The sequence below is a fragment of the Magallana gigas genome, chromosome 4 (assembly GCF_963853765.1).
Source record: "Magallana gigas chromosome 4, xbMagGiga1.1, whole genome shotgun sequence".
Classification (NCBI taxonomy): Eukaryota; Metazoa; Mollusca; class Bivalvia; order Ostreida; family Ostreidae; genus Magallana; species Magallana gigas.
This window is the reverse complement of record NC_088856.1, coordinates 57,456,206-57,477,180: the sequence shown is the minus strand read 5'-3', so window position 1 is coordinate 57,477,180 and position 20,975 is coordinate 57,456,206. Positions and strand designations below refer to the sequence as shown.

Genomic DNA, 20,975 nt, shown 5'->3' with positions numbered 1-20,975 from the left:
TTCAGATGACGTATAATTGGGGTGCCAGCGGGGTTTGCTTATTTATATATTTAAACATACAATGGCTAAAAAGTAATAAGAAATCATTCTTTGATTATTATGAGGTGATAATTTCGGTCTGGGTGTGATCAAATATATCATAAAGCCCTTCGGGCTTTATTGGATTTGATCACGCCCCGACCGAAATCATCACCTCATAATAATCAAAGAATGATTTTTTGTTACTGATATTTATAAAAGCGATCGCTCTCGCTAACGTGATCGTTCAGAAGCGAGCGCTCGCGAGTTTCACGGAGGCGAGCGCTCGCGCTGTTGAACGCACCTCGGATATAACCCACTTTGATTCATTATGGGTCTAGACTCCATCTTAATAAATCAATAATAAAAATCAAAATAAACTTATTCTTTAAATAAAAGTAATTTTAGGATGGAGACAGGACCCATTCATACCTAATTTTGCAATTAAGAACAGTGAATGATACAAGATTTAGGCAAAAAAACGATGTGCAGCTTAATTTGGAAACATATACCTGTCGTGTTTATAGAATGAAAGCACAATATTGACTTCTATCGTGACATTTATAATGAAAACAATGCATACAAGTCAAAAGTCAATATTCTAACTTAAATTGAAATACTTTCGCCTTCATTGCTCCGAGTGGGGGATATACAACGCCTTGTATGCCCCTGTTCTTTATATGCATGACAGATATTGTTTTATTAAACATGTTAAAGGTGGTACGGGACACTTCTATAGTAACGTACTGTTCATCGAAATTAAAACAATAAAATCAAGTGCAATTTTATAAACATGTTAATGTTTAATGACATAATTTTATGTGTATTTGGCGACGCATTAATGAAACTTTTAAATCAAAAATGGCTGTCATGTTCATTTTTCAGATTAAAAGCGTGATTTTTTCGGTATATAAAAATTTTAGAAGGTATGTCTAAATTTTACTTGGAACTGTGTATTGACTGAGAAATCAGAGTTGTCTTTCGTTGTACGACAAAATAATAATGAGGAAAAGGACACGTCCTTTTACATGAACTCAACATATATTCCATCGGACAGTTTACGTCTTTGTCATACATGCGCTATATTTCTCAAAATTATATAATCACATCAGACTGCATGTATGTTGTAACTATTTAATAATTCATTTAAATCTAACAAAGAATCTTCTTTTTTATGAATTTTATGTGAAAATATCTTCTTAAATATTGATATCATTTCTTGTGTGTCCATCTCTCTCCGTGATTGGAATACCCCGTGTCAAGACTGTAACGTTTCCAGCGTTAATGGCGGACATTTATCTCGGAACTCTGAACAATGTACAGTACATGCAAGTATGGTTATTAATCCAGACAACACCCTTTATACCACGTGACAAAGGTGTTGGTACGTTTGTCAGAAGCACCCTCCTCGCCCCACCCACGATGAATCCACTAAAGACGTCAGCTCCGTCCCTCGACAGTTGAAGAGACCCACCAAAAGCCCGACCACGTGGAGAACTTTCCTCTCTGGGCAACAATAAAACATCCACCTACCATTTATCAGGATCCACCCACAAAATTTAAAGCACAGCGATCATTTATGCTTTTATTTTACTTATTTACATAAATCTTGATTCTCATATTCACCCCTTTCTCTTAAAATACCATATGAAAACAATGCAAACAAGAGTTGATAGTGTTTATAAAACAATAATTTATTTGACATGAATTGTGTATCACTGAAGTCAGAAACAGAATAATGAAGCACAAGATTGGACAGAATGTAACCTGTCAACATATAGTTACTGTTTGAACAATCATATAGTTACTGTGTCAACATATAGTTACCATGTCAACATACAGTTATCATGCCAACATACTGTTACCATTTCAACATAGTTACCATGTCAACACACAGTTACTATGACAACATGTCCACCTGATCACTGGTATAGACAAATACCTAATACTAGAGTCTATATGCTCAGATTTTACCTCTTTTGGAATTCTTAAACTTAAATTAAAATAAATGCTTTTAACTTTAAAACATTGGAATTCTCGGGCAAATGAAAATTACAATTCAGCAAAAATGCCTTTCTTTAGACAGAAATAAAGGCAGAATCTTCATTAGTGGGGACTATCAGACAGTGAGAATTGGAATTCCTTCTATGGTTCAACAAACACTAGCTTGTCACCAATACAGCTCCTTGATAAATATATGTATATCAACATTGCAATTTATAACTCATAATTCCATAAAGTTTATGATGTACAGTTTCATTGCAATGTTCTTCAGACTTTTAGTACAGGACACTGTCAAATCCTAACACAATAATTTAATTGTTATGAAACTTTACAAATAATGAATATAAAACATGAAGAATTGTGGAGTAAGGAGGGATCCCTGCTGCATACCCCTGACAATAACAAAGTGATCAACCAGAGCAGGCCTGGTGTACAGCTACATACATATCACATGAAGGATGACAGCATTATGACTTAGAGCACTTGTGTTTATAGCTGCAATATGCAACCTGCAGACTTTATAACAATAATCATCTCTTACATACATCCACAACAGATAATTAAATCTCACAGCCAAGTCAACATTCACTGCAGAAACAAAACAAAAAATATTCACTGAAAACAGAAGTCTTCTTGGAACATGATTTAAAATACATAAATATCAGGACAAACATATCTCTTTCTAAAACATCACATCAGTTTATGTAGTATATCACAAATAATCCTTGCCGACTACAGCGCGGACAGAATCAAACTGTCGTCACGGAAAGCAGCGGGTTGTACGTTTTCCCGTCTGTCACTCGACTTCCGTGAGCCAGCATCTCCTGCACAGTCACAAAATTGTCTAACACTTTCTTGTTTTTATGTTTCATCATCTTTCGATGACTAAGTTCCACAATGTTTATTTCTTTCTTTTCCTCAGCTTCTTTAAGTGTCTCCATTTTAGCTTTCATCATGCACTCGCGTTTTCGCTTATGGTCACGTGCCTTTTCTATATGCTTTTTACGCTCCTCCTTTGACCAATAACGTCCGAATTTCAGTTCACTCATTGCATCATCATCCGTGGTCATTCCACAACGTTCCTCTGAGATTTTCTTTGCTCTCTCTTTCAGAAGCTTACTTTTCATTGGACGGCGTGTAATGTAGCGTGTACCATCTGGCCGACGTTTCACCACCCACTCCATTTGACCGCTACTGTCTGGAGGTGTGGCATTTGGGCTGTCTCTGGTAATATTGGGGCTGTCTCTAGAGACATTTGGACTGTCTCTGGATTTATTCTCCACTTGACCACTGACTGAGCTAGCACCAGAAGATGGAGGCTGCTGGGAGACGCCATTGTTCTTTCTGCTCCTCATTGGGTTCTGCTCAATTTGTTGCTGGAACAGTTTCTGCTGGATGGCTATGGTGTGTTGTAGGTTGGCCTGGTTGGTGTACATAACGTCGGCATACTGCATGTACAGGTCCTGAAGGGACTCGCCCATACAGTTCTGTTTGCGGAGACTTGCGGATGCCTCGAGCCCTGGCCCAATGCTAGCGTACTCATCACTGGACCCCTCGTTCTGACCGCACGGGGTCTGTGTCTGTTTCTCGGTGTCACTCAGCGCGGAGACGTTTGTGTTGGAGGGAGCCAGACACAGCATGGAGTTCTTGAAGTCGCCTTCGTCTGAGGCCTGATTCAGTTCTAGAGTCAGTGGCGTGCTGCGACAGCTCTCTCCCGTGTTGTAAGCACTAGTTGTGGTAGATGCGTCTTTGTCACACGCTGTCTTCGTCTGCTGAGAAACCTGTTTAGGTAAGGTGTCGCGACGATCCAAAGAATTTGGGTTGTCATATAATTGCACATATTTTAAATATTCTAGCCTTGTTCCCATTCTGGGTACAATTCTTGGACTTTTAATTGTCAAAGCTTCACGCTGAAGCTGATTCTTGCCTAGGTCCTTTGTGTGTTTGTCACACATTTCCTGACATTCCATGTGAATTGTTTCCATTTCTTTGTTCAGAAGCGCGAGTTCTCGCTCAATACTGCTCACTGAGTCCTTTCTCTTTGAGTTTTTGTGTGGCGAGTCCTCCATCTCGTTAGCACACCTGCTCTCCAAGTGAGCCTGGAAACTGTCACACTCGTTGCTGTAGTCCGTGACATCGGTCACTTCATTAGACAACACACTGTCATCACTGTAGTTCGGCTTCTTCCGTCGGAACTTGGACGTCGCGGCCGGAGAATTAGTGCACTCTGTGTCTGGATCCTGAAGGAAGAAAAAAGACATCAGGTTAGATCAATGGACAGAAAAAAACACAAAGTTACTGTAGCTTGTATGCACACAGTAATATGCAGAATATAAGTCTCAAAATTACTTAAATCACAGGCTTAACTGAAACTGAATTCCTCTGGAATCTAAATGTTAAGATATGCTGTATCTTCTCAAATAAAGTTCATCTATCTCGATCATAAACATGACATTGCTGAATTACTGTGTGTCATTTTCTTTACTGGTACAACAATGCTAACTCAGTCCTAAGATCACCAGTTTAAATGAACCATATTTGTCAGTTCAAAACTGCTGTGAATAAGACTGTGTGTAAATAAATCCAAGATTGCTATCTTATTAATTTAACATGCAAATCCATCTTGTTGGCCGGGAGTCGCACGCTAACACAGTAGATATTTATCTACGTTTCTTATTTCTAGTAATTTGTCACTCGATATCACTTAAGCTTACCAGTTTCAAAAGTATCAGGCAATTCCGCTGTCAATGAACAATTAAGGATATTGGTTTATTGTCTCAGAATTTACTCATTTTAAAAAAAAGTTTGTGGTGGGGGTTAGCTTGAAAAAAAAATTGCTTATAAAAATGGCTTTTTACAATTCTGAACTGCATATGCCAGATTTAACTGTCATTCTTTTCAGATCAAAGGAGAAAAAGTGCAGCTCATTTGGATTGAAAACAAGAATAACCCAACATCAAACATGCTTCCCAAAGATAAAATACTTTAAACTGTTCTTGTATTTTCCCTTCATTCTTTTTGTCTCCATAAATCAAATTCAACACCTACTAGAGAAAAGTGTTTAGCTATTATCTTCTTTTCCATTATTTTACAAAATTACAGGAAATTGCATTTGCTTGCAGCAAAACTAGATACATGAAAAAGTTAACAAAAAGAAATCATAAGCAGTCCAGCTTAACAGTGACTTTTTAGTGGTGCTGCCTTTTTTTCCTCAGTAAATAATACCAACAAATATTGATTTCTATAAGAGATAGCTGCTTAACAATGATAGGAAGATGAGAAAACCTGTGCACTAAAACCCTACCAGACTGACGAGTCTCAAGATCAAAGGGTGGGGAAGAGTGAAATGATCTGATTCAAAACATCGACTAATTAAATTCATTCATCCAATTTGATATTTTAGTATTGTTGTTGTGTCAATCTGTACATGCATGCATATAGACAGTTATGTGCATTATAAAATTACATGTCTTAGACAATAGTCTGCATTAGACAATTACATGTCTTAGACAATAGTCTGCAGTAGACAATTACATGTCTTAGACAATAGTCTGCATTAGACAATTACATGTATTAGACAATTGTCTGCAGTAGACAATTACATGTATTAGACAATTGTCTGCAGTAGACAATTACAATTATAAGACAATTGTCTGCATTAGACAATTACATGTATTAGACAATTACATGTATAAGACAATATTATGTATTTATAAGACAATATAATGACCCACCTGCTCCGAGCTCTCGTCGTTGCGCGTGCTTTCGTCCGTGCGCCCCACCCCACTATCTTTCTCGTGTTTGTGGAGCGAGTTTTCGGTGGTGGCCGTGTCTGTGGTTCCCCCTTCCTCCTCCATGTGTCCCTGATCAAAGAAAAGAGACTGTTATCAACAAAGAGACTCTTGTCAACAGATTCCCTACAGCAACATTTACAGAAGTCACAGCTGGAGCTACAGATAGAGTGCTCTGTACTCCAGTCCTCAGATCTACACAACAGATCTACACAGAGGCTTAAGTCCCTACTGATACAGTTAACTCTCTCCTGCAATAGGATATTGATTGGACACACTAGCTGACAAGACTTTCTACACCAACTTCTCTCCAATTATTGACACCTGATGTGTGGAGGATAAAACACATTCTCATTGATTCGGAGTCAATAAGCTTCTCTGGTGTCCCCTCCATGTAGCAGAACTGGGGGATTATTACGGCTGTGAGACTTAAGTAGAATATCTTGTCATCAGGAGTTAACACACAGCTAATCTGCCTCAGTGTAAACCCTGCACACTTGACACTTTAACAAATGACATCGCAGCTCATAATAACAATCTCTCAGAGCTGTGGTTAAAACAGAGCTCCCAATTTTTTGCTACTTTGTTTTCATAGTGAGGGAATTATAATAAAAAATGTGTTTGGTATAATAAAAAATGTGTTTGGTTAAGACAGGAAGACAAAATGAGAGAAAGGGAGAGAAAAAAGAGGCGTATTCTGGCATTGTCAGATCAAAGGGAAAAGATAATGAGGCTTGAACAAATACACCCAACAAAAGACAATGCTAACAAAAAACCTGTTTACATAATTGTAGTCATTTGTTATACAGCTCCTTGGAGGCAGCAAGGGTTTCCATGCATACATTTTTCTACTACCGTCTACTTCTAAGGTGACCTACCCCCCCAGGCAAGTCCTTAGGCCCTGTTATGCTTGTTTTCATAATTCTTTCTTTTTTTCATTAAAAAGTAATTTTAATGATGCTATGATTCACTGGGCCACTTTGAAGCTGAACAATTTTCTTTGATGACATGCAATATCTCAAAAATCAATGTTAGTATTGCACCATTAAGCCTTACTGTCACAACATCTAAAGGCATGACTAATTACCCTGCTCAATTATGGCATTCATTAACCTCATAATTAAAAATAAATGAAAGACAATCACAAAGATACAAAATATCTTCAGATTGACGTGCATTTGCATTATATTTTATCTCTTCCATTTAAAATGACCAGGCAGGTCTATAAATTTGTGAATTCTACTCAAAAAGCATAATGGTAATGGCAGTTTCCTGGGAGTCAAAGCATTGAATAAATGGCATGCCGGGTTACTACAGATTTTGTCAGAGACAGAGGCTGATTACACAATACAAAGGGGGGTAATACACACACACAAAGGGAGGTAATATAAACACACACAAAGGGAGGTAATATAAACACACACAAAGGGAGTTATAATAATACACACATACAGACAACAGGAAGTAATAAGGTACACACACACACAGACAAAGGGAGGTAATACACAAAACAGAATATCACACTGGATCAAACTCAGTCATGCTATACAATACACACAGGAGTATACACGGGGTGTTAATTTGTAGCTACACCAATATACAAGGGAGTACACAATTTAGCTATACTTCAGCTATTCAACATATCTTGGAGTATATAAATATACAGGGGATATATCATGTAGCGAATACATCCGGATACATTGAGAGTACACATGCCGTGCGGAACCTACCCGAGCCAACATGGACGCCATGATTTGCATGTTGTCACGGTGATGCTTCTCTAGGATGTCCATGTGTAAATCATCCAGACTCACATTCTGGTCTTCCATGAACCCATCATCCAGCTACAAAGGGAGACAAATCTTCACTCACTGGTTGCAATACTCAGAGACATTTAAACGGAGATAAATCATCATCAACTGTATAAAAGTGCCGCACTGCACACAATCTCGTTACTTAGCTAATGTCACCATGCACCAAATAAAGAAGCACTTTTTTAAGTAGTTGCATTCATCTGAAACATCACTGATTTCTGACAACACATTAAGTCAGCAGTGACATCATCAGCTGATCACAAAGACAGGAGAGCTCCACCAGAGCAGTGACATCATCAGCTGATCACAAAGACAGGAGAGCTCCACTAGAGCAGTGACATCATCAGCTGATCACAAAGACAGGAGAGCTCCATTAGAGCAGTGACATCATCAGCTGATCACAAAGACAGGAGAGCTCCACTAGAGCAGTGACATCATCAGCTGATCACAAAGACAGGAGAGCTCCACTAGAGCAGTGACGCAGCGCTTACCTGGCAAACAATTAAAGTCATCTGTAATATCGCCCCATATGGCCATGTCAAAACAGATCATTACCGACATCTCTTTGATGTTACAGATGAAACAGCTTTATCTAAGTCATGTTTAAAATTGGAGCAACAAAAAACGTGCACAGATAGGGCAAATCGAGACATTTTAAGATCAAGTGATTCCAATAAATGTAGCTACTTTGATTGACCCCCCTGATAAAAACATCTGTACTTGTGTTTAAAAAGAAATGAGTTGTCTCATAATAAAATCACATTAACTTGAAAATCAATCTATAAAGCATAATTACTGCCAGACAATACACATACAATCTGTTTCAGTCAAACTAAATCCTGAGGGGGAATAGTCTATTACAATATGTGCACCTTTGTTAGAAAACAGAATAAAGTAGCTACAAATAATGTATCATCTATTTTCACCTAATAAGGTTTCAACAATGAAATGTACAACACATGTGATACACCGACTGACAGCAGCCACTGAGCCATGCTAATGAGGGAGGGCAGGGTCTTTACAGTTTATTAATTTCTGCTGACAGATCAAAGAGTCGGAGACAAATGACAATGGGACAGTCTGAGACGATCTAGTGACTCTGGTTTATAGTGGTGCTACAGTTTGCACCATTAGCTTTACATACATCCCTGCTGATCACTTAGACTCTGTCAGTACAGGAGAATTGTGTGTACATAAAACAGACTGTAAACATTTAGAGCTAAGAAAAACCCAGCATGAAAGGCAAAACAGAGATAAAGTGTCGGAGGAGAATGCAGAGAGGTGTGTTCTCGATGCCATTATGTGCATGTCCACACCATGTAGTGCAATCAACAGATAGACCTGGGCCTTTGATCTCCGGCTCCCAGGTCAGCCATGTTAACAGAAAGCTGTTTGGAAAGTGTTAATCGTCCATGAAGATGCTGGAGTTTTGTGGTCAAACTTATCAAGGGGCAAACAAGTACAGAAGGCAAGGTTTCCACTCGCACCAGTGGTAGCAAATGGCAGCCATTTCATGGAAGCTGAATCTTACATATTGTATCGATAAGGTCTGAATAGTTAGCAGGCAGATGTCCTTAGTCAACAGTGCAACAGTGGAAGTCAGGGCCTAATTCTATGCCTATCTGAATCTTACATATTGTATCTATAAGGTCTGAATAGTTAGCAGGCAGATGTCCTTAGTCAACAGTGGAAGTCAGGGCCTAATTCTATGCATCTGAATCATACATATTATATCTATACAAAAAACATAAGTTTAATATTTGATTATTTATGTTCTTTCTCAAGGGTACAGTGAATGAGAAAGGGGGGGGGGGGGGGGGGTTTACGGGTTAATTCTTTACTGGGGGAAGGGGTTAAGGGGTTAGGTCTGTGTATATCTCTAAGGGGGGTTTGGGGGGTGAGGGGTTAATTCTCTGTCTATCTCTAAGGGAGGTTTGGGGGTGAGGGGTTAATTCTCCTCCTATCAGAAGCTGTCATCATCTGATGCCAGGCCACACAGCAACTCATTGCCAGTCTCATTACACAGAAACCTCCTGATTTATAAAAACATAACTACCATGTCAGAATGGGGTCAAGACGACCTAGTAATTCTCTGGTGGTACTCGGGATCTCTTCCACAGGCCATGCCTCTTCCCTCATCATCCAAACACCTGCTCTATGTTTTGTCATAAGGACATAATGCCAGATTTTTTGCACTTTAAACAATTGTAAAAAGTTCAGCTCTTTCGTAAGGTAGCAGTAATAGATGCACCGTGGCAAGCGTTTGTCTCAGGTGTGTGGGAGATCACAAACTTTATCTACTGACTCGGCTTAGCTTATCTGTAAATCCGCCATCTGTTTCATTTCCATAAAAATATTTATCTTTTTTAGAATGCACAGCTGAATCAATCAAGAAATAAATGTTTCACTTTCATAATATCGATTGAAATAATTGACAAGAAATTTTTTAAAATCTCAAGGATATTGATATCAAAACATTCTGTTTTTCACCAACTACAAATTAGTGTTTTGTGTTTGACACAATGTCATGTTTCGGGGTGATGAATGTAATTTCCCCTGTGATGGGTTTTCTCTGTCTCTATGGCAGTACGCATGTAGTCTCTGAAGCAGGTGTCTAATGGAATACACAGGGCCTATCTTAATACCTTGATCCCGTACAAGCTCTTTGTCTATCAGTTACAGCTAACTTTGAACAACACCTGATCTCCCGACTCTTGACGGCCCAGCGGGCTAGCGGCTCTAGGTGACCGGGAGTCACGACCAACAATACACCACTAGGTACCACACAACGGACAGAGATCTACAGACACCTGTTCCCTCACTAATCTCACCCTCTAAAACATGAAAGACATTAAAACAACTGTTTATATCAAGCCTAAACAAACGCCAGGGTTCACCTCTATTCTGTCAGAGTTGTGCCAGAGTTTTCTACAGGAACTCGAGCCCCTTGATGTGGGATACCTCAATCTTTACACAGTCTCCGTGTACAAGCTTACTACATCATGGTGCCTTGTGTCAACAATGCGGATACCTTGATGTGATCATACAACAATGCGGATACCTTGATGTGATCATACAAAGAAGCACAGCAGAGCCAGTTAATTGTTGCTTTTGGGGTTCAGTAATACAACCACAGTCCCCGAGTGCTATCCCAGCCAAGGACTGTCTCTAGTACCATCTGAACTCCTGGAGAGAAACAACCCGATACATTGACACATAATGGGGGACTTGACATCTCACCATTCTTAGGTGAACTCCATTCAGGGAACTATACTGTACAGCTTCACGTACAAATACCAGACCGCTCAGAATATCTACAGCCCTTGTTGCAAAATGTAGGGGTGTATAGAAAACTGTTATTTTTGTCCTGCTCAGACTAATGTCAGGAAGTCATCGTGGACCTGACTGTCCCTGTATTTACCTGGAGGTGTGGTCTGGCCAACAGAAGCCTGATGTCTGCCCCTCGGTCTGAGAACAGCTGAATCGCCTGGTCCCTGCTCCGAACATCCACCCCATTCACCTAAAATTAGAAAAAAATAATTACTGAAGACAAAATTAGACTGGTTTCTGTGTATACATGTAAGTTGAGCTGCTGCAGATTGCTCCCCTATCTTCTTTCCTGCCAAAACAATTAAGTTCTTTCACCCAGTTTTTAGCATGGCTGACATTTTTGTACGGATTTTGATCGCTACCACATGCCTGCTCTTCTGAACTCTTTACATATAATGGACATTTCTCCATTTACTACTTGTTCAAATTCCAACAACTGTAGGTAATACTGTCTATGATGTGCACTGTTAGGAGTAATTAGGAGACTATTGCATGTAAGAGAGCAGGAACGATCCCAAAGTAATCTAAGACTATGTGTTTGTTCTATAGTGAGCTGGGGGATAAAACCCACAAACACATGAATAGAGCCATCTGAATGGCCACCTAAGTGAATGGAATTATGATGTATTACGGCTGTGTTTTCTCACTGCATTCTGCATTAGCTGCACTCTGTCACAGTGTGCCCAGACCCTCCACAATGATTTGTCTGTTGTGTTGGGCAGCCATCACACACATGACGCCAGTGCCGCCGTGGCAACACACCATTCCCACATCACACTGAATTGTCCATGTGTCAATAGCGGTGTTTCGGGGAATTATTATTTCATAATTTTCAATATAATCTTAGTCTCCCAGTTTGACATGAGCCTAACAATCTTTCTCCAGCACTGATGCAGCGTCAGATAATGGGAGTGTTGATGGAGTCGTCAAATTTTAATGGCATTTTTTCATTTTTTGTCCAATCACACATCACTAGCTGCAGTCCTAAATGCTATCTATATTTAAACAGTCGCATCAAACAAATCTCACCTCCGTCAGTAATTAAAAGCATAAGAAACACACTCAGTGTCTGCAAAATTACAGGAAATTGCACAAAATCGTTTCTTTTTGCGCCAGAGAGAATCAGCCTACACCTATTCTGGAGACTATAGATTTCCTTTCCCTGACAATAGCTTTGGAGGAAAGATTTACGCAACATCATTTAACAGCTTTATGTGGGTATAGAAGGAAGGCTGCTCAGAAAATCATTTTAATGGCTACATTTAATGTCAATATTGTCACTAAGAGATGCACCCTTGTACTTTCATAATCTCACCATGGCTGGTTTTCCTGAATCAATGTATATAATTCTTAGCCCCCATTTAAAACGGGTCACCATAAAGTGATCCAATAAAATTTGAAGTTAGAAAATGAAGAGGTAATCTTGCATGAATCCTGATGATAAATATCAATTATATTCCCGATTAAATCCATGTCCATTTGTTTGTATGTGTCTGACGAGACAGATAGGAGATATGAACTGTTAAACATCCTGTAGATTCAGATGATAAAATCGTCTGATCTAAGCTGGAGGTTAGGACCCCAATAAATCTTTCTTGTCATCGTTTAATCAAAACTTTGTTGAAATTTGGCAGAAAATTGAAATGACAAGCCTGCTTGTAATGAAATCAATGAAACATAAGTTTTCTTTATCTACATTTAAATTCATCATCATGAAATGATAGTAGCATTGTCAGGCCCAAGAGATTAAGAGCCCTTTATGGCATTGTACATTAGGGAGAGAGGTTAAATCGGGTTATATGTTGTTGACTGGTTACCTGGAGAACTTGGTCCCCCTCCCTGATCCGTCCATCCTGAGCAGCTATACTGTGAGCCTCAACCTGAAAAAAAAAAAAAAAATCTACAACACTGGATCATCATGGGGTCAATTCATCACTTTATTTCTAGTCTCTGCAACATTCCCTCTATCATACGTTTCTGCAGATTTTGTTTTATCTAATCTTGATTCCATTAAGTTTCCCCCTTCCCCCTTCCAGAAGTCAGTTGATGGTGCTAATGACCTGGATTTACGACTCTCTTAGTCTCCTCCTGCATTGATGGGTAACCAGAGCCTTTGATGTCTACCTTAGTATGTCTAAATAATGATAGCAACTTAATGGTTGGCAGCGAGAGGTTCCCACCACCCTCCCCAGTAAACCACCAGAATTGTAGAGCAATGTTACAGTATAAGGTTACCCCCCCCCCCCCCCCCCCCCAAAGGATTCTTCTAACACCTGTCCATTCCGCAGCTTCATCGTTTTCAGATTTTTCTTCCTCATCAAAAGAAATGGCTGTCATTGTCTGACACATACAAGTAAAAATGGATTCTTTAACCCCTAAACCTGTTTCCGCTACCTCTGAAAACGATAATTACTCTCATGCATCTTTTGTTTAATGAAATATAGGCTCGTACATTCTAGCTTTCATAGTCTGTTCAGTGATACAGGTGCAGTTGGCTGCTGATTTGTTTAGAAACCCAATCAAAAGAAACTTGTTGTGACATCATACATCTCCAGACATCATCGAGTGCATGTATCTGCAGGCATGGCAGCTTATGCATCCAATCAACTGCATGTTCTAGCAATCCCAGCATGCAATAACTGTTGCAGCGTGCTGGGCTGATGCTTTCTAGCCCCCATGTTACGGAGTGTTACAGAATACAGCAAACTCCTGGACTTGGCCGTCTAATTCTCTGTACATACCTCCCTTGATTGTCATTCAGTCACTAATCCCATTTTGTGGGGCATTTGGAGAAAAAGCCCTTTCATCTTTAAGCTTATACTCTTGGGTTGTAGAGAATTTTAGAAGTACTGACGTAATGAAAATCAGTAATTTGTCGACATTGCCAAGTGAGATCGGGGATCTGCCAAAAGCAGTGAATGTTTCTATCTGCAATAAGAAGTTTGCTTTAAAATAACTCCTGCAAATTGTTTTGTCAGAGATTATTACTGACAAATTGTGTAGAGCAGAAGCATGTAGATTAAAACAGATTTTTCAATAACTTTCTTGTTTTCTACCACACACTACAGAGCTAGTCAACAGCAATCCGTCCATTTCTGGTCAAGGATAGACTGAGCCAATCAAAGCTCACCGTCTCACCTCTGTACCGACCACAACATGTCCGAGTTTGATTTAACTCCTTAACTTTTGAGAAGACAACAGTTTGCAGCTGTCGGATGATGAGGTAGACTGGCATACCTCCGAGATAAACTTTCCTTTGATCTGAGAGAACTGAACAAGAGAGAGACAGATAAAAGCAATTGATGCCTTCCTTCTTAAACAGCAACCTTCTCCAATCTTGGGCTTCAAAAACAAGGTGCTGATCGCAGTAACTATTCATTGATCTGTGAGAGCATGCACCAAACCGATACACATCTCAAACATCTCGCTCCAAAACATCTCAACTTCAGTTACCTCCCAACAGTCAGGGGATCTCTGCATGCTTTTAAATAAGTCCTTTAAAATTTTCTGGAGGAATCAAACTTGGAACCCACAATAAAGTGAATACTCCCATTCATGAGGACTAATCAATCTAGTATTTAAACTTCCATCAGTTAATGTTGCCTGTTATTACGATCTTGTTTTAAATCACCCACTTCTACTTGATCCTGAGCTATTTTAGGGAGCAGATGATGTAAAGTGTTTATGAATTTTATTTGGGCACATTACGTCAGTTATAAAATTTATGTGAGAACTTCAAACAGAGAGAAACATTAAACTTGATGTAAAAGTCCACGGCCCTGCAACAACAGAATTTTATCAATAAAAATCAAATCAATGGCTGGAGCTTCAGGTAATGGGGTCATTAGATTCATCTTCACAATGTCACACTGTGAAATTCACACTAAGAAATCTTCAACATCAACACTCTAGGTTTCCTATTCTACATCAGCTTTGGGGGTTATTTGTTTACGATCTTGGTGCAGGGTTTTATTTTTTCAGAGTCTATGCGTGTAATGGAAATTCCGACAACAAAGGATAGATTAACTCCCCACTTAGATCTGCTTCTTCTCAATTTGATATCATTTTCCACTGAAATGTGAGCCTACAATAATGAGCTGTTATCTACCCCGAGTTCACTCAGATGTATAATCCCCGTACTGTAGTTGTTTTGTGGGAGACTGGAGTACATCCAGGGAGATGTAAACTTTGAGTGGCCAAGCACTATATCCCCAATACACAAAACACACAACAAACCTACATTGTACACAGTCAGAGCTTGACGGAGAAGACAGTGCTAGGATATCATAGTTTACCTTAGGATGAGGTATAATGTAATCCTGAAAAAAATCCCACTTGAGTTTCATACTGCTCACAGAAAGATTCCCATTTAAACAGAGAGCGTGTTTTCCCGATGTTTACAGACAACAACTGCTGGTTCTCTCAGGCCACTCTGACCCCCAGACCTGACCCAGGATCCGTTATATTGACCAGCGCTTGTCAAGACCCCAGCGTGAAGTTTGAGACAGATGCCATACAGTCAAAATGACGTGGTCACTTCTCTCCTCTCAGATTTTATCAGGCGGAAGATTTGATTTCAAAGAGGCCTGAAATTGATTATTGCATTAGCCTATATTATAGGCCGCTCATTAAGAAGTGGGGTGTTTAGGAAATACTGAGGCCTGGTGTATACATGATGATAATCTCACTAACTCTATTATCTCACTTCAAAGACAGCTAGCAAATGCATCCTCATGAATTAAAGCAACTTCTCCATGTTGGAAGGACCAGCAAAGAGTGTGTTAGTCATGTGTTTACAAAACAATGGTGGGCCCGGTCTCCAGGGGAGAAAACTCTGCAGAAACTGGGATTGGATTAACTAATCTGTGCAGGACAAGAGATGGCCATTATCAGTAAAGCGTCAGTATTATCAACAATCAGTAAAGAGACCTCATTAAGAACTTGATTGTATTAGTTTTCTGTGTAAGGTTTGTCCCTCATCTACATCTGTTACAGTCTACAAAACTTTGCTGGGTGGAAAACATGATTGATTTACTTAGAGCAAAAATCTAATCTGATAAGGAATTGTAGAATCATGATGGAGAATTCATAAAATCCTCCGAGTTCACTGACCTCTCACCCAGTAAAACAGGAAAAAGACCCTTAGTATAAATCCATTAGAAATGGCCTTTTTCTGCTCTCCTGTCTTGGGAGGTAGAAAAAAATTATCTTATTTCCACTCAGTGCAATAAATTATCTCTAAACAGAGGATTTATAGAATGATTGTGCTGTTTGATTTTATCTTTGGTTCTGCTATTAGTGCTGACAGAATCATAATTCAAAATCTGAGTGAACATTCTTTGTACTCACAAATCTATCCCAGACCCGTATGGATTAGCACCCTAACACAAAAAGGTCATTAGCTTGGCAAGTTCTATAGATTGACACCCAGATTTATAATTTCCTATTTTTGCTTTCATGATATTTCAATATCGGTAAAGATTATCCCAAAAAATAGTCAACAAAAAGAGTCAGAAAAAAAAATTTGATATACACCATCCTTCATATATATAAATAACTCTCAGCAGAGAGGGTTCATTAGTCTTATAAAGTCTGAGTGATATAATAACTCAATCAACACATAAGGAAGAAATCAGTCGTTTAAAGCCCCTTAGAAATTAATAAACTCTCTTAACAGAATGTCATAAGTTATTTCTGCTTTCAATAAGAACTATAGATTTCTTATAATGGAAGGAGTTAATGGGGTGGAAGTTAATTAAGGTACAAAGACCTGGGGACACAAATATTGATCCCCTCCCGGTCACCGAGAGCAAGCGTAGGTCCAACTTGTCTGTATATATAAAATAGTTGTACATTGAACATTGACAGTGAGGTGGTATGTTCTTTTTATTGTTGCTATCCTAGGAAGCACAGCTCAGAAGACAGAACCGTTACATCACCAATACACATCTGTCTGCCTCAACACAGGATAATCAAACCAATTAGCAGCCTTAATTTGATAAATCAATTGGCTGAGCCCCCCTGGTGTATACCTACAGTCACAACTTATCATAGGGTCTAATACACAGGCGGGCTCACCAATCTAACGAGCTCAACAATCTAAGGAGCTCAACAATCTAATGGGTTAAAGGAAAATGAGCCTTTATTAATTTTACATGATCAGAAACACATTATTTCAGCCCATGCTCCTTTCTTTCGTGGCAATTTTCTATAAACAAGAGCACATGTTATTTCTTTCTCTGTGGCACGTTCTAACAGTAAACTAACAACAGACAACATTTATGTGGGTGAGGGGCACGATCTCCGCCTCTCCTCAAGTCCTGGTCAGTTCCGACATGCATCACCAGGTTCCCAAGATGTCAACATGTCAAAAATGTCAGAGAATTTACAGCTAGCCTGTCAAATTGGTTCATGGAATTCCTCTCTCCCCCAGAGTGTCAAATCTGGAGCGCTGTCCCTCACGAGAAGCCGATACTTGGATCATAAATCAGCGGGACTCGAGGGGCTCTCAAGAGAGTCTAGCCTATCTGACACAGCAAAACCAAAATAAAGGAAATTCTAATAGAAACAAAAGACCTGTCACTGTATCAGAGGCCGTTATAATCTGAGGCCGTTAGCCTGTAGAGGGAGCTTCCAGCAGCAGGTGCCCCGGGCTGACGGCAGGTGCTCCCCGCCAATGACTGCTTCCTGCTCCATCAGTCACACACCGAGGCCTGAAGGATGCTGAGCTACAACCACAAAGTGTGTGCAGCAGGCTCAGAGGGAGACAAAACTCATCAATAATGGAGCCCCTCTCTGCATTCTCCAATATCAAGCATCAACAATCCCTCTCCTTTACTATATGCACATCATTTTTCTAATTGACAGAGTGTCTGCTAACATACATATTCCTGTAGTGAATTGTTGGAGGCAAGAAGTAATCAGATAATTTAATAGCCGAGTTGGAGTTTTTTAATATCTTCAATCCTTGAAGGTTGATCACTGACCTGAGGGTCGTTAATCAGGATGAGGGGGGAGGAGCGAACTCATTAATAACACAGGGACCCCGTGCTCCCCCCATCAACAAGGCTAGCGGTACACAGACCGGGATACAGGGACCCACCATCTATCACAGCTCTTATTATGGTGATCAGTTTACACCAGGTAAGTCTCACCTGGGGCTGGCTATCAGTATTACACAGAAGGCTAGGATATTACAGACGTCATCGCCTGACTTAATGGTTCTCTTGACCTCGCCTCCACCTCTGGAGAATGGTTTCCCTGCAATAACAAGCTATCATCTCCCCCAGACTACCGACTTCTTCCCAAGGACAGACACCTGATGGCAACCTTGTACAGGAAATGTGTACGATCCACTCACAGACCAAATCTAGCCCAGAAAACATGTACGATCCACTCACAGACCAAATCTAGCCCAGAAAACATGTACGATCCACTCACAGACCAAATCTAGTCCAGAAAACATGTACAATCCACTCACAGACCAAATCTAGCCCAGATATCCTCCTCCCACAGACTGCAGCTAGTGTAGTAGAGGAAGGAGCTCTGTGTCTTGTAATAACAAGTGACTGTTGTCCAGTATTAAGGTACAGCTGATCCTTCCCCAGAAAGAGTTTTTCCTGATTGGTAACATCATCGCTTTGCGACTGATTGCTTGGAAATAGAGGGTGGACACATGAACCAATGATTTGGACATTTGATCCCCAAGTGTAGTACTTGATACCCCCGCTCCATGGAAATAGCTAATACCAAGGGTAGTGCTTGATCCCCCCTACCCATGGAAATAGCTAATACCAAGGGTAGTACTTGATCCCCCCTACCCTTGGAAATAGCTAAAACTAAGGGTTAATAATGTCACCATTATATTACGTTGTGGACGAATGATAGAAAACTCTATACTCACTGAATCGTTCAATAAGCAAGCTTCTCAATGAGAGTAAGGATTTGGGGGCCACTTACCTCACTAATAAATATGTCTGTCGTCTCGTCTTCTAGGGAACCATAACACAAGGTCAGTCCTAACTTCTGGTGTTCCACCGATCGGTGAAGGATCACTTCCTGTAGGCAGAAAAAAGAGGACTTCATCACATATCACATCAACAAAGCAAGACAAGTTTATACCATACACGTATATATAACAGTCAGCTACATCGCCACCTCACTCTGTATTGCCTTCATTTTTCTCAGATCAGCAAGTCTCTAAGAATATGGAAACAACAAGGACACACTCAGTTTTGACTTGATACAAGATGATCTGCTGCTTTTTTAGACAATGTTCCCGAGGATTGTCAAATAAACAGACCCTTCTCTCACAGTAAATGAAGACCCTTCATCTGTAATGGCTACTTCTGCTTGCTTTTGATGTTGTTCTTTTTAAAACAGAGGAGTGTAATAGCCTGCTATCAGCCTGTCAATGGCCTGGCTAATAATTAACAATATCTATTGCAATCAATAGACGGTGTTTGCTCAAGTTGTTTAGGAGAGGGTCCAAGTGTTAATAAAACACCTCTGTCAACAGTGGCAGGGCCTCTGTGTGTTCTTCTGTACACGGCGCGAGATGTAGGAGCTCTAGAGTTGTCGCTCGATCCCAAGAGTAAACACAGCAGAGTTGATAATTCACCGCAACAAGGGCCGCTCAAAGGACCGAAACAGGAGAGGGTTATTGTAATTAAAACAAACTTTCAAGTCAGTAAATATCCTGGATTGAGGGAGTTCATCAACTTCAAACCAACGGAACATGATCTAGAGAGCTTGTTTGAATTACTTTCAAATAAATTTGAACTTATTTGAGTTTGTAGATTGGATTGAAGCCTTTTCTCTATCAACAGTTTTGCTGAACACTTTTATGTCTTGATCTATATTAAGTGAAGCACTACCGCTTTTTGGACCAAACAAAAATCTGAGGACCTATTTGAACTGGTTGACCCTTTAATTAGATCAAAATGTAGGTTATATTTATTAGTTCATATCAACCTTCTTATACCTTGAAAAAAACCTCCAAAATTAAAAGAATATTAAAATTTTTTATTTCTAAATACATTCCTAACCCCATCTGTACAATCTGCCCCATCCATACCTTACTGTGTTTTGTTTAGTTTCTGTGCTGCATCAACAAAAAGCAAGCACCCGTTCCCCTTCAGTGTCTGTTTTATACCAGGCACAGAGTATCTGAGAGCTAACATTTCACTTGTCTTTGACAAATGTAATTTTTTGAATGAGTTTTGAAGAAAAAACATCTGAATTAAAACGAGCATTTAGGTGTCTATTTCACCACTGAACAAAGACCCCCATTTATCTTGAAGTAATCAATTACAAGCTGTGAATTTAATTGTAAAGAGACTAGAAAAAGACATGCAACAGTAAAACCCTTACACATTAAAACCCACCAATGCCCACAACCCTAGCTGACTCTAACTCCGATTTATCTTGTGTTTCCGCATGAAACTGGTAATTCATCCGTCTTAACAGGGAGGGGCATCTAACCATCGATATGCACCAAGGTCATTACCCCTGACCCCAAAACCAGAAATCTCCACAAAACGGCATCACGTTGAGGCTAAATGATGTAAATAAGTCGAATAGAGTGGAGCAAATGAACATATTTCATTTCAATACCAGCCATAATACCATTGTCATACTGACTCAGTAATGGCTGCTGAGGATAAAGACACGGGAGGATTCACCAGTCTCGTTAATAAATGGTTCTGCACCAAAAAAGTAGACTGCTCTTGTCAATCAATCAACAATCCAACCGCAATAAAAATGGATTTCTGCGGGGACAAAAAAGGCGCCTTATTAAATGCAATAAAAATTTATCACTATCTGCGGTAATTCTGCACCAGGCGTAATTCTAGCAGACTTCAGGAGTGAGAGAGTTTTGATATCTGACGCTCCAGCGTCAACTTTAGTCCAATTAAACACCATTAGTCAAACACAGAATCACCAACTCTTTCTTCCCAATGACAGCAGAAAAATAGCCATATTAAAGCGCCATTAAACAATTATCTTTTGATACTAT

The 20,975-nt window shown here is 39.7% G+C and overlaps 1 protein-coding gene across 2 annotated transcripts in view; it reads right to left on the bottom strand.

The window, feature by feature from the left end:
• Window positions 1-1,687: 1,687 nt before the first annotated feature.
• The window catches only part of LOC105321335 (E3 ubiquitin-protein ligase PDZRN3-B), a 108,284-nt gene continuing 88,996 nt past the window's right edge, over window positions 1,688-20,975 (bottom strand). The window contains exons 6-11 of one of the 2 annotated variants that reach the window (XM_066083222.1): window positions 18,917-19,015; window positions 12,775-12,837; window positions 11,049-11,147; window positions 7,544-7,657; window positions 5,757-5,885; window positions 1,688-4,262 (exon numbers count right to left, since the gene is read on the bottom strand). In XM_066083222.1, coding sequence (XP_065939294.1) covers window positions 2,772-4,262; window positions 5,757-5,885; window positions 7,544-7,657; window positions 11,049-11,147; window positions 12,775-12,837; window positions 18,917-19,015 — 1,995 coding nt within the window. In that variant the 3' untranslated portion in view covers window positions 1,688-2,771. The remainder of the gene's footprint in view (window positions 4,263-5,756; window positions 5,886-7,543; window positions 7,658-11,048; window positions 11,148-12,774; window positions 12,838-18,916; window positions 19,016-20,975) is intronic. The other variant, XM_066083223.1, reaches the window with a different exon arrangement.